Consider the following 14,426-nt stretch of genomic DNA (forward strand, 5'->3'; position numbering starts at 1 on the left):
GTAGCTCTTCACTGCTCCTTCTCCATCTGTCTGCACACCGCTCTTCCCCGAATCCCCTCTCACTGCCCTCACTTTCTTATCTTTGCCCTCCTGACTCAAGTGGGCTGGTCCCTTATTGGGGTGCCATGGCTGGGTCACTTGGTGCTGACTACCCCGCAGGGATCCCGTGGGTCCCAGATGGATGGACGGATGGATAGATGGACGTAAAGTAAAGCCCCAGAGTTTGAGCCGTGGGAGGTGCGCAGCCAACACTGCCCCTCCCCTGTCCCCTTGAGGGAGTGCGGTGGATGGACCACTGCGACCCTGAGCGCTCGAAGCAGCCCAGACTGAAAGCGGAAGTGCCCCGGGGTACGCAGCGAGCCAGGCCAGAACCCCCATGGGGCGCGCCGGGGCGGGCACGGGGCGCGCCGGGGCGGGCACGGGCCGTCCCTTCCTCCCGCCGCGCCGCGCATGCTCCGTGCCCCCACCCCACCCCACCCCCGCGCCCCGTTCCCACGCCGCCGCCGCCCCGGCCCCGCCCGTGCCTCGGCCCCGCTCGTCCGCGCTGGACTGACGGACGGCCGCACAACGCGCCTCCCGAGCGGCGCCCAGCTGCCAGGTCGAGACCCAGCCAGGAGCCCAGCCGCCTCCCGGGGGCGCTGCCCCGGAGGGCTTCTCGGAGGCGGCGGCCTTGGCCTCGGGCCTGCCCAGAGGCTGGGGCAGGTGGAGGAGGGAAGGACAGCCCAGAGGCCCGCGAGCCCGCTCTCGGCAGGTGGCCGAGGGACACCCTAGGAGGTGGCGAGTGCGAGCGCGGAGAGCTGCCGGCCGGCCCTCGGGGCCGCCCCCTTCGCCCGCCGGGGAAGGGCAGCCCGTGTTTCCCAGTTTCTCTCCTCCGACTGCGGTTCGCCGCTGATTCTGGGGCTGGCAGGAGAGCATCCCGACGCCAACCTGCCTGGTAAGTTTGGATTTTGCGCCTCTGCGTGAGGTCGCGGCACTCCTGCCCAGGGGCACCTGGCGAACCGTCCGCAGGCATGGGCCCTGAGGGTGCCCGGACGTGCGCCTGCGGCTCTCAGGGTTGGGGGTTTGTGCCCCTCGGTGGTGTGGAGGGTCGGCGGGGACGAGCACGCCAGGGGAAGGTACAAGAAGAGGAAGCCAGGGGCCGGACGGAAGGACCGCAAGGGCAAGAGCTGGGCTGGCCGAGCGGGAAAGTGTGCGGGGCTGCCATGCAGGGCCAGCTGTGGCAGCCCTCCCGTCCAACAGACAGCTGCGAAGCACGCCTGCGGGCCGGGCTGCGGGCACTGCAGATATATCCTCGGGGAACAAAACCGCAAAGCCCTGCTCGGGGGTCCAATTCTAGTGGCAGGACACAGGCAATAAAGAGTAAACGTTTCAAATTAAGAACTACAGAGTACGTTAACCAGTGATAAATGCCGCGGGGGAAAAATGGAGCAAGGGAAGGGAGGTGAGCGGTCGGGCTGCGAGTTTAAGTAGTGTGGTTAGAAGGCAACATTTCCGAAAAACTTGAAGGAGGTGAGAGAGCATTCTGGGCAGAGGGGACAGCCCGTGCAAAGGCAGGGGTGGCCTGGTGCGTGGCCAGAGCAGGGAGAGAAGAGGGCAAGGTCAGGAGATGGGCACCCCAGGAAGGGCTGGCAGCAGGTGGCCTCTTTCTGTCCGGGTCAGCCTCTGCCCCGGGAGGGGCAGGGCCTGGAGACACGGGTTGCAGAGTTGCTCCTCAGAGGGCTTTGCTTGGCCGGGCAGCAGGGATGGCCCTGGGCTGACCTGGGGCAGCTCCCAGGCTGGATCTCTGCTCCGGGCTGAGGCTGGGCCCCCCACGGCCTGGGGCCTCCGGCCTTTCCACCAGGTGGGTGGCAGGTGACACAGGTCTCAGGGAATGCTGCGTGGGGCCGAGAGGAGGCAGTTGGGGTCTTGAGTTACCAAACACCAGAGGAAGTTGCAGCAGGAAGGAAGAAGCCCAACCCTAGTGGCCCTGCTTATCCCTCCTCGCAGACGAGAACGCCCCAATTCCTGATCCGGCCTAAGTGGGACTGATGAATGCCTTTCCTATTGTTGTTTGTTTGTTTGTTTGTTTTCTGTTTTCTTTTTCTGGGGAAATAGCCCCATCTTGTGGTCTTCCAAAGACATCAACGCTGAAGCCCACTGGCTTCTTCTCCCTCTGGGGGCCACGTCGTTTCAGGCTCTCCGCGTCCCGCCGCCTGCTCCGCGTATACTCGGCTTTACTTCGGCTGGGCTCAGCGAGCGGCCTGGGGGTCTGCTCCCTCCGTGGGGCGGACCGGTGTGGGAGGGGCACCCAGTTACCCTGGCTCCCCGGGCCTTCCCAGCTTCTTGCCCCAAGTGCTGCTATGTGAGGGACCCTCACCTGCGTGCCCGGTGTCCTACTTCAGGGAAATCTGAGCGTCGGGGTCTAGAATCATCCTTCAGCTTCTCCTCCGCTCTGGAGGCCCACCGACGTCAAAGGGTCTCAGGAGAAGCCACTCTCCAGTTCCGCAAGCTCCTTCCATATCCTTCCTTCCATTCCTGCTTGGGAGTGTCTCCCCGTTACCACGCGGGGATGATGGGGCATTAGGGTCTGTGAGAACAGGGCTTGTCGTGTGTCTTTCCAGGATTTGAAATTATGCTGCCTTTGGGGCATTAGGTCTCAAGGATAGACACTGCTGTGTGTGAGCACATCGCTGGCCGGCGCCTCCGACGCGCCTCGTGGTGCTGACCTTGAGCGCTGGTCTCCGTCTACAGGCGAACCCTGTCCGTGGCGTTTCTCTCGGCGGGCACAGCTCGTTTCTTCTCTCTTGGGGGCTTGCACTGCACCATGTCTTGGGATGGGGGATTACAGAATAACACCTCTTCTTTTTCAGCTTTTCTGTATTTTTCAAAATGGATGGTGACCTGGCAGTACAGTCGTGATAGAGAAAAAACAAGCTTGTGATGTGTCTCAAAACAATTTGATGCTAGTCTGAAAACCCTTGCTATTATGAGTATTCATCCCTCCCCACACCTTTAGCTGGTGCAGGTCCCCCTGTGACTGATGGTGTGTCCCAATGAAACATGTCTGGCCTGTGGACAAAAGGATGACCACTTGACAGCGACACTAAGTATATTTGCAACTTTGTGCAGCCATCACCACCATCGACCTCCAAAATATTTTTATCACCCCAAAAAGAGACCCTGTCCTCATGAAGCAGTCAACACCCCCCCCCACCCAATCCCAACCCCTGGCACCCAGATCTGCTCTCTGACTCTCTGGATTTACCTAGGACTCTGGACATGTCATATGTTTTATAAGGTTTAAAGGTTTTTTTTATAGCGAGCCACAGGACAGTGACACTCTGGAGAGATGACAGGCAGAAGGAGGGATGGCTGCCACGAGGGATGGCGCACCTGGGTAGGGGTAGCTAGTGTCCTTGGGGTCCCTGGGCAGTGGCCAGTTTGAATGGTTTCACAGGCTCCGGTGCGTAGGAGCTGTCCCTAGTTGTCTGGTACCTGGCCACCGAGTGTGAGACCCCGATAAGGAGGGGTTGGGGCCTGGGTTTAGTGGCCCCGGAGAGAGGGGTTTGCTATGGGAGGTGGGTGGGGTGGGAAACTTCGCAAGCTTAGCAAACTGCTTGTGAAGGCCAAGGAGAAAGAGTTTCTAGTCATAACTTCAAAACTAGGTCAAGAAAGCTCTTGTGAAATATTATATTACATCATATAAATAGAATCATGCAGTATGTGGCCTTTTGTGCCTGTGTCTGGCTTTTTTCACTTAGCATCGTGACACTAGGTTCATCCACATGGTAGCGTGGATCAGTATTTCATCCCTCTTTGTGGCCAAATAGTATTCCATCGTGTGTCTAGAGCATGGTTTGTTATCTACTCTTCTGTTGATGGACGTTTGGCTTGCTTCCGCCTTCGGGCGATTGTGAATTGTGCTGCAGGTAATTCACATGGGTGGACATTTTTGTGCAAACACTGTTTCCGATTCTTTTGAGCATATACCCAGGAGTGGAATTGCTGGGTCAGGTGATAACTCTGTTTACTTACTGAGGGACCACTACACTATTTTCCCTTTTAATTCTGAACACTGTCAAGCAAACAGACAAGTAGAGAGAATAGTCTAACCAAGCCTGGTACCCACCTCCCAGGGTTAACAGTGGCCTCCAGCTCCAGCTTGCCTTATTTGCTTGGGTCCCCCCCCCCACCTCGCTCGCTCTCTCTCTCTCTCTCTCTCTCACTCTCTCTCTTCCTCCCTCCCTCCCTCTCTTTCCTTCTGTCTTTTGTATTTGTTGAAACACTTTAAAGTCACTTCACACGCCCTATTCTCCCCAAATGGTGCGATGTGTCTCTTGAAAAGGACATTTTCTTCCATGACCTGGTGCCACTATCCATCCAACACATGGGCAGCAGTGGCCCCGCTCTCACCCTCCACTCTCCGCAATGCCTTTGACTCCTCTTTTGTTCACACCAGCATCTCATCAAAGACTCCCATTGCACTTGGCTGTTGGCCCCTTAAATCTCTTTTCATCCAGAACAATCTCCTTACCCAGCCTCCTCTTTCCCCCGTGACACTGATTTGCAGAGGAGACCAGGGAACAGCCCACCTTCTGGATTGGGCGCCCCACTTGTGGTGCCTTTAACTGGTCCCTCTGTCCCCAGGGTCCGCTGTAAACTGGATGTTGGGCCCCAAGGCTGCATTAGAATCAGGTCAGGCTTCGGCAAGAGCCCTCCTGGGCATCCCCACCAAGGGGACATCCCACTTCTGTCCCACCATTAGGTTCGCTTCCTCTCTTGCGACCAGCAGTAAATGGGGAAGACATCATATGGCCGACCCTTCCCCCTCAGGCTTCACCTAATGGTTTTCGCATCCATTCGACCTTAAGAGATTCTTTCTCTCTGATTAGTATAAACTTCTCCATCAGACATGCATTCATTTGTTTATTCTGGGCCAGTGTTAGCTGACGGCTCATCACAGGTGATAAGGGAATTTGGGGCGATTTAACTTGCCTCGAGGACCCCATCCCCTTGCCCTCTCTCCTGGGGCAAAAGCAGGCTGTGACGCCCACTCCCTCCCTCCCCCTGCCACTGCCTGTCTCCTCCGCTCCTCCGCCCGCGACTCCCATGTTGTGGCCGCCAGTTGGGTGGACATATCCTTGGAGCAAACTTTCTTTTGCCCCACTGTCTTCTGGCATTGAGGGCTGATGTGGAGAAGTCTGATTCTGTCCACTTGGTTGGTGATACGCTCTTCCTACCTTAGCGTGAGCCCCAGGCAGCCTCACCTTCTGCCCCTCCCACCCCCCACCCCGCTCCAATTTTCAGCACCATGACCGCCCAGCTAGGGCCCATCTCAGGGCCGGGTATGGGCCATGCCATTGGCCAGCTACTCTCTTTATTCACCCCCAGCCCGCAGCTCTCGGCCTGAACGCTACCCCTCCCCCAGCGATGCGGGGGGCCCTCCCTCTTGCATCCCACTAGCTTGGTCTTTCTCTTTCCTTGAGAGCAAGTCTGTTTGCAGGTGAAGGAGGTATGCGTGTTTGGAGTTTTTCTTGTTTTTTTTTAATTTAATTTAATTTAATTTTTTTATACAGCAGGTTCTTATTAGTTCTCTATTTTATACATAGTAGTGTATATATCTCAATCCCAAACTCCCAATTCATCCCACCACCATCACCCTCCCCCTGGAATTTTTCTTTAAGAACCCCGACCTCAGGGGGCAAGGGGGTGGCAGTGGGGCTTCCAGGGATGGCTAGAAAGTCAGGATTGGGGCGCTGGCCACGTGGGAGGAGGGCTGAGAGAGGAAGGAAATGAGAAAAAGGAAAGAAGAAACACACTCCCTTGAATGCCTGGCTAGGCAGGCCCAGAACGAGGAGACGGAATCCTTGTCTGGTGAAGAGAGGGGACAGAAGCTCAGTTTGAGAAAGTGTTATGGGTTGAATTGTGTCCCCCCCAAAAGATATGCTGAAGTCCTATCCCCCAGCAGCTCTGATTGGGACCCTATCTGGACGAGGTCACACTCAGCGCATGGGCTCAGCTCACACCTGGCTCTCTGCACATTAGCGTCTCTGCGCCCCTGCAATGGCAGCCATGCTCCTGATGGCGAGACGCAAGGTGAGTGGGGCTCCCTGACTGTGGGCGGCATCTCCCCCAGCAGCCTCTCTCTGCCGCTTCCTCCTATCCCATCCTCACAGCTGTTGCCGAGCTCTCCAGGGCCCCCCCACCCCATGTTTAGTTGCTGCCAGCTCATCCTGGGACCCACGGAGGTGAATTCCCCTGAAGCCACAGCAATGGGTTGTTTTAGGTGCCAGTATCTTTTGAGGACGTGTCTGTGTACTTCACCAAGACAGAATGGAAGCTTCTGGATCTCAGACAAAGGACGCTCTACAAGCGAGTGATGCTGGAGAACTACCACCACTTGGTGTCACTGGGTAAGGACCTCACACACAGCCAGGCTCCCACCCTGTGTCTGAACTGTTTATTTCTGAGCTTCTTTGCTTGTTGGTTACTGTGAGTCCAAGAATACATGCATTTCCCCATCAGGTCAGTAATCCATTGACGCCCAACTTTTACCTCAATAGCGCAGTGTTTAGCTAAATGGTTTGGGCTTGTAGGTGTTTTAGGTAAATGCGTGGGCCCCCGTCAAACTTATTTTGATATAAAATCACGAGTTAACAAAATCTCTTCTACCCAAAAGATAGATGCAAATTAGCCTTGAATATTTATATACATTAATGTATACTTATTTCATTTTTACCAAGGTTGCCTTTACATTCGTTTCATGTTCTAGGGTTTACAAGCATCTGTTCCTTGCATCAAGCCACAGAGAGCCCAGGACATAGAGGCCCAGGACTTGGAGAAATCGGGAAAGAGCTGGGGCATGCTCCCCCACTGCGCCCCTGCCTTTGGGGTTGCAGGGGATCCTTTTGTTCTGTTTCTTCTTTTAGACTCTACAGATTCCACCTCAGTCATCTAACCCCACAGAGGGAGACTAGCTTCTTCCCCTTGGTTGTTTTTGACCCTTATCAGGCAGATCCGGGGTTCCCCAGGGAAGTTGTGGATTCCTCAGTGGAGTCTGGCATAAGGAACAGAGACATCTGCTCTGTTTGATGGTGAAACAGGGGGCTTTGGCTTTCGGGGCACAGGCAGCCCTTCAGCTCTGTCTGCTTCTTGATACTGCCTGGGGCCTTGCTCCAACCTTCTGTTTGTCCTTCAGGGTCTCCACACTGATCCCCCATTTCCCACAAGCCAGCCCGTCCTGCAGGCCAAATAATAACATCATTATCCTCTTGGGCTGAATCACCACCTACTTAAGATTCACCGTGCATGCCTGACCCCTGTACACTCAGAGCACCTTGCTTCCTTAGAGGGACTCTGCCGTTTCTCTGGACCTTCCCAGTGGCACTTTCTAGAGAGTTCTTCATTCTCTGTTCCTGAAGATACTAATGCTGGACTGAGTCCAGGAGTGACTAACCTGCTTCCTTTTCATGGACAGGGTTTTCATCCTCCAAGCCTCACCTGGTCTCCCGGCTAGAGCGAGGAGAGGGGCCCTGGGTAGCAGACGTCCACAGGATGGGGACCACCACAGGGATGCAGGCAGGTGAGTGAGGGGCACTTTGTCGGCTTGCCTAAGCCATTGGCAAAGAGCAGCGGCTGATGGAGGGTGGCATGGCCACTTTGGGTGGGACCTTCTCTTTCGTGGCAGATTGAAATCTGTCATGGAGTCCCCTGTCTCACACCAGCTCTGATATTTCTAGCTTGTTGCCGTCTCCTCCCCTCTTGCCCTCCTTTCTGCTGACGGTTATCTTGCTTCTTCTCCCTCGTCCTCAACTCCTGATTCAGCTCTTCTCAGCCTTGGAGTGAGGGTGAGGGTGAAGAACAAACCTAAATAGAGGCCCAGGGAGGGGGTGACACTGGTTGGTGCTCTCTGTCTTTACAGGTGACAGGATGAAGAGCAAACCGATAATTTCAAAGCAGAAAAATTGTCCAGAAGAACTCACAGGGGCTGACCTTCAGGGTGGCAACAAGGGCCAGGTAGCCGGGCGGTCAGAGGAAACACTTGAGCACAGACGGAAACATGCTTATTGTCCACAGACAGGTTTCAGCAGGGGTGACCCTCCCAGGGAGAAAGGCCAAGGCAGCTCCCCAGGTGAGGAAAGAGAGATACAGAGAAGTAGCTGCAGAGGTAGGCAGGATTTGGTTCTAAGGCAGCAGGGTTCCAAAGGCGCAGAGAAACAGTTCCTGTGTCAGCAGTGTGGGAAATCCTTCAGCCGGAGCTCCAACCTCATCAAGCACCGGATCATCCACAGTGGCGAGAAGCCCTATGAGTGTGGCGAGTGCGGGAAACTCTTCCGGCGCAGCTTCGCGCTCCTGGAGCACCAGCGCATCCACAGCGGTGAGAAGCCCTATGCGTGTGGCGAGTGCGGGAAGACTTTCACACGCAGCTCCAACCTCATCAAGCACCAGATCATCCACAGTGGTGAGAAGCCCTACGAGTGCGGCGAGTGCGGGAAACTCTTCCGGCGCAGCTTCGCACTCCTTGAGCACCAGCGCATCCACAGCGGCGAGCGGCCCTACACGTGCAGCGTGTGCAGCAAGGCCTTCAGCAGGAGCTCCAACCTCATCGAGCACCAGCGCACACACAGCGGCGAGAAGCCCTACACGTGCAGCCAGTGCCCGAAAGCCTTCAAGGGCATCTCCCAGCTCATTCACCACCAGCGCATCCACAGTGGGGAGAAGCCATTCGAGTGCAAGGAGTGTGGGAAGGCCTTCCGGGGGCGCTCGGGCCTCAGCCAGCACCGGCGGGTGCATAGCGGTGAGAAGCCCTATGAGTGCAGTGAGTGCGGGAAGACCTTCAGCCGGCGATCCAACCTCTTCAAGCACCAGGTGGTGCACAGTGAGGAGAGACCCTACAAGTGTCAAGACTGCAGGAGGGCGTTCCGCAGCGGCTCCATCCTCCTGGAGCACCGGCGCACCCACAGCAGCCTGCGGCCTGGCGCCTGCGGCCACTGCGGCGAGGCTTCCAAAGGGAAACCGCAGCTCGGCCGGAAGCCGAAAACTCACCGCGGAAGGAAGCTCTCGGAGGGGAGCAACTCAGAAAAGGTGCCGGCCTGCCTGGCCCTCTGGAGAGCCACTGCGGAGCCCCGCCCCGAGGACGAGAAACTCCGTCCAGACTCCTCCCACGCCACCGCCCCCAGCGCCTTCTGACGGGGTGCACTGTGGGAGGGCTGGCTTTAAAATGAGGCCCACCTTCCCCACCTCATCCCCCTCCCTTTGCTCATTGATGATGCTGCAATTGAAGCACCGAGTGCGCCGCAGGCAGACGGGCCCCTGCGCCCGTGCCGGCTCCTGTGCGGTGCGCACGGGCGTGTGTGTGCCACCAAGGTGCACGCACATTTGTATTCCACCCTGGAGCCGCTGAAAGTGCTCTTGCCCCATGTGCCTGGGGCCTGAGTGCTGTGGGTGGGAGGGAGCGGGTGCCTTGAATTAGGGAGGAGTGGCCCATCTCCTCTCGTGGGGGCCTTCACTTCACCCAAAGACTTGTTAGCGTTTCCAGGTAGAAGACACGAAAAGCACTTTAATCCTTTAATAGCTTAATAGTGGGAGGGACCTGAGGGCATTCAAAATTTGTGGGCTCCACAGCGAGGCTGTGGCTGGACTGTGACATCACGTAAAATTCATCTAGAAATGGTCTGGAAAAGGACTCGGGCAACTGCATGTGCCCGCGTCGGCAGCCCCTGAAGAGTGGCATCTCCTCGGCGGGAAGGCACAGGACACCCTGCTTCTGGGAGGAGCAGCACCAGACCCCATCTTCTGGGAGCTCAGGGGATTCTGCCAGATGGCTGGCCTGGGCCCTGCGGAGAGGATGAGGCCTGGAGACTCTTGGCTTCTCCACCCCAAGAGAGGAGCCCTTTGGCTCTGGTCCCTCCCAGCTGCCACCAGCTGCCCTGCTGCCTTTGGTGTCCTCCCCACACCCTGAGCCCCTGGGCTCACCCCACCTGCTGCGTTCAGACCCTGCCTGCAAAGGCCGCACTGGCCTCTCCGCCCCTTCTCCCCACCCTCAGTGCCTAAAGCTCCAAAGTTAGCTGCTCCCCCTGCAGCAGCCGTCCCTTGTGGCTGGTGCCAATCAGGAGGAAAGCGGCCGGGTCAGGAATTTGCACAGAACGTGCCCAGTAATGGCTCTCTCTCCTCAGCTCTCTTTCACGTGACATTTCTTAAAATATTAGAGGTTCAGTTGCTTTGAATGTTTTTGCCTTCAGGGGTAATGTAAGTCAAAGATAGAGATTTTTGCCATATGGAAGTGTCAGGTAATCACTCCTTAAATAAGAATCTGTCCAACTCTCTGAGAAGGCCTCAGGCAGGAGAGAGGGGGCCGCCCCAGGCCCGACACCAGTTAGTGTGCTGGCCCCTCTTCTCACTCCCCGCCCCCGGCCTTAGCCCCGTAGGGATGGGGTGGACCCTTCAAGTGGCACTTTACTGCCGGCCATGGGAGACTCTCCAGGGAGACCTCGTGCCGCCTGGGGGGGCAGCTGCTGGCAGGTTCCATCCTGTCTGCTCACACTGGCCCCAGAGCTGGGACCAGGAGTTCTGCCGCTTGCCGTTCTCAGCCCGGCGTCCCAGTTGGCTCGCCACCTCCTTCCAGCCCCCTTCGCCACTGCCACAGGCTGCCCGAGGGCAGGTGGGTGTGATGGAGGCCCCCCACTGGGCCTTTGAGAAGCACGCACTTTCCCTGCCAGACACCATCAGGAGGGTGTGGGAAAACCTGGAGACACAGGGCTCCTTCTGCGCATGCCGCTTGGAGCTCCAACTGCTAGGACGACTCCAGAAGTGAGAGAGACAGACAGAGAGATCGAGGAGTTTTATATAGATAGAGAAGTTTTATCTAGATATATTAAAATGACTGTACACACCTGTGACTTATGGAAAGTTCCAGAGTTGTAACTTGCTCTTGTCTCATAGCCTCCTTGTGCTCTGCATGTCACGTTGTCTTTGAGCCCAGAGCTTGGCACTTAGTAAATACTTGTGAAATGAGTGTTGCCCCCTTAGCACATTGAACTCAGGTTCTAGACCACAGTCAGCTCCAGCCTTACCTTGCGGCAGTGGAAAGTATCTGCAACCTTGGGTTTTCCGATAGAAAAAGAAGTATTAGGAGTGGTGTCTTTGGAATCCATGGTAAGGTAGCTGGGAAGCATGTGTTTATATGAGGTGCACACAATGCTTGCTTAGGCGGCAGGGCTTCAGTAGACCAATCCCCATGCAGGGCAGGGGACGGTGCCTGAGGCCTTGTGCTTGGGCTCCGGCCTCTTTTTTGTTCAGCCGGGGCTGCCCAGGATTGGGGCAACAATTGCTACGTGACAGGCCCCGGTAAGAGCGTAGATCCGTGCGCACTGCCGTCCATTTCCATCGCTCTAGGAAGTGAACAGCTTCGCTCTCATGGGCCAGTCAGCAACCAACTTTTAATAAAGAAGAGTTGTATCTCCCCAGCATAGCATCATCGCATTGGTTCTACTGGATAAGCTAACTCGATTTTTAACATGAGTGCCTTTTTTTCACCTTGGACCCACCCAGAGATGACTAGATACTGGAGGCGGGGGTCGTGATGTCCAGTGTTTTCAACAGGAAGTGGACTTGCCGGGAGAGATGCCAGGCACCTGCACTCCGGTCTCAGAGTGCCCTGAAAGGCTCCAAGGTCTCCAAATGCTTACCCAGATACATGACATTTATAATAGTAATGCATCTTTGGTTTGTCAATTCTCCATCTAACCTCACTCCTGATCATTAGATGTTCACTCTGATGCAGTTTTGAGTATCATTTTCTTTTAGATGTGGTCATCAATCAGATGTGCAACAGAAACTGAACGGGTGTCGCGTGGAATCAGCCAGAGAGTGTCTGGAGAGGATGCTTGCATTTTTCCCTCTACAGTGCCTTGAAATCGGGCTCCCACCAGGCAGGGTGGGGGACTGCGATGGTGGCCCGCACTTGCTTTCTGACGACGACTGGAGTATAAAAGCTGAGACTCTTGGGGGATGTCCTGTCTGCTTTCCAGGCCCCCACCACCACCACAACGTCCCTGGATGCCAGCCCCTTCACACTTCTGGACTGGGCTTCCGCTCCAGAGATGAACTTGCAAGACGCTGGACCAGCCCATAGCACATCATTTGCCCTTTGAAACTTTGGACACTTTTCAAGAGCTGTTTAAGTGCCGTGGCAGTATCTTCACGTAACTGGTAAACTGTCCCAACTGAATTCATTTACTTTGGGTGCAGACAAATAAGGAAGGTCTGGGTGTTGGCCTTGAACGGCACCCTCTGGTGGAGACGGCATCTACTGCGGTTTGAAGTAACGGCTAGCAATTGGGTGAAAGGTCTCAGGAAAGGCCGCTGACCTAGGCGTGGGGGGAAGCCGAGAGAGCATGTCTGAGCGCCCCTTGGCCCCTGCAAAGGGAAGGCGGGAACCCTTGAAGTGGAGCTGCACGGGGACCAAGGGCAGCCACCCTGAAACAGCATGGATGGTGTCTTAGAACCTTTGCTTAGATTGCCTGCAAGACTTGCTCTGCTTTTTGAAGCTGCCCGGACCCCGCCTCTTCACTCCCTTCCTCAGTGGCGGGACACAGTGGCTTTCAGTTGGGGCTGCTAAGTCTACGCCTGGTTAGGTAGCAAGGGGTGACACGCCGTCTCTGGAGGTCAGGGTAGGACTAAGTAGCGGGCGAACTCTCAGGACAGGAAGCAGAGGTCGAGGGGCTTCCAGTGGGTTGGAGTAAAGCACAGGGAGCGTGTGGTGCTTTCAGGAACCCTAGAAGGGCGGAGTGCTTTCTGTAGGGCAGTCATAGGGTAAAAGGTCATTAGAACCAGAGGGCAGAGAGCCAGGGATGCCAGGTGAAGAAGTTTGGTCTCTAGCTGGTTCCTGAGGAGGAGTAATTTTTTTTAAAACATGAAAGAATTATTCTAAGATCAAGGAGGAAAAAAGTTGACGCAGATGGTAACTGCTGGAGTGTGTGAATTTACACATGGATGACCACCAAGTATACACACTAGAGTCATCTAGACAGTTCTGACGCTCATTGGGTGTTCACCTATGGGAATGAATGGCAGCAGCCCACCACTCATGATGCTTTGACATGAGCCGCCTCAAATGGCACTTTGGGGAACTCCCACTTGCCCTGGGAGTTATGACAAATATCTGGAAAACTTAGATGGTTTTCTCTTATGCTAGCCTCAGTGTGTGCATGACTTCACAACACAGGGGCCCTCCAGGATTTGAAGGTTGCTGATTCTTCATCTTTCTTGACAGCCTTATAGACGTATAATTGGTGTACAAGAAACTGCACATATTTAAATTGTACAATTGGATGAGTTTTGACGGGTATCCACCTGTAAAACCATCACAGCAATGAAGACGGTAAACATACGCCCATCACCCTGCAAAGTTGCCTTGTCCCCCGGGTGCTCCCTCCTTCCTGCCCCTTCCTCCCCCCGACCCCATCCCCACAACCACTGCCATTTCTATCAGTACACATTAGTTTGCCTTTTCTAGAATTCTGTGTAAATGGAATCATGCAGTATGCACTCTTCTTGCCTGGCCTCTTAGTATAATGATTTTGAAGTTCATCCAGGTTGTCGTGTGTATATCAATCCTTCGTTTTTTATTGCTGAGTACTATTCCATTGTGTGGATGGACCACAATGCCTGTTGATGGACATTTGGGTTGTTTCCAGGTTTTGGCCTTCACCAATAAAGCTGCTGTGAACATTTGTGTGCAAGTTTTTGTGTGGACAGATGTTTTCCTTTCTCTTGGGTGTGTAGCTAGGAGTGGAATTGCTGGGTCACGTGGTAACTCTATGTTCAACTGTTTTCCACAGCAGTCGCATCATGCTACCTTCGCACCAGCAGCGTATGAGGGTCCAATTTTCCATGTCGTCCCCAACACTTGTTTTTGTCCATCTTTTTGATTCTAGGCCTCCTGGTGGGCGTGAAGTGGTATCACGTTGTGGTTTTGATTTGCATTTCCCTGATGACTAATGATGTTGAGCACCTTTTAGCGACCTTGTCAGCCACACTCATATCTTCCTGGGCGATGTGTCCGTTCAAATCTTTCGCCTCCTTCTCTGTGTCTGTGTCTCCTCTCCTGTCTCCTGTAAGGGTACCTGTCATTGGATTTGGGACCCACCCAGCTAATCCAGGAGGACCTCATCTCAAGATTTGTCATATATCTGCAGATACCCTTTCTCCAAAGAAGGTCACATTCACGGAGTCCAGGGATTAGGACATGGAGGCCCCCATTTAGAGACAGGAACATTCTGAAGCCCAGGGAGCTGGGGGAGGGATGGGGGCAGTGCGCAGGGGCAGCGTGTAGGGTCAGAGGCCATGACGAGAAGAGGACATGCCAAGCATCTAGGCCAGGGTTCCAAGTAGCAGGAGCTGTATCATAGCTGACGCTCACTGCCCAGCTGCTGTGTGCCCAGCCC

At 55.2% G+C, this 14,426-nt stretch overlaps 1 protein-coding gene across 3 annotated transcripts; it reads left to right on the plus strand.

The window, feature by feature from the left end:
* Nucleotides 1-499: 499 nt before the first annotated feature.
* ZFP92 (ZFP92 zinc finger protein) lies at nucleotides 500-9,450 on the plus strand. 3 transcript variants are annotated; one of them, XM_061179034.1, is made up of 5 exons: nucleotides 500-934; nucleotides 5,945-6,075; nucleotides 6,266-6,392; nucleotides 7,457-7,561; nucleotides 7,901-9,450. In XM_061179034.1, exons 2-5 carry the CDS (start codon nucleotides 6,043-6,045, stop codon nucleotides 9,166-9,168), a joined length of 1,533 nt encoding a protein of 510 aa, XP_061035017.1. In that variant the 5' UTR covers nucleotides 500-934; nucleotides 5,945-6,042; the 3' UTR covers nucleotides 9,169-9,450. The 3 variants fall into 3 exon arrangements, with proteins under 3 accessions (XP_061035017.1, XP_061035018.1, XP_061035019.1); XM_061179035.1 differs by having other exon boundaries at nucleotides 5,948-6,075; XM_061179036.1 differs by lacking the exons at nucleotides 500-934; nucleotides 5,945-6,075 and having other exon boundaries at nucleotides 6,314-6,392; nucleotides 6,752-7,561.
* The last annotated feature ends 4,976 nt before the right edge of the window (nucleotides 9,451-14,426 follow it).

Source organism: Eubalaena glacialis, chromosome X (assembly GCF_028564815.1).
Source record: "Eubalaena glacialis isolate mEubGla1 chromosome X, mEubGla1.1.hap2.+ XY, whole genome shotgun sequence".
Lineage (NCBI taxonomy): Eukaryota > Metazoa > Chordata > Mammalia > Artiodactyla > Balaenidae > Eubalaena > Eubalaena glacialis.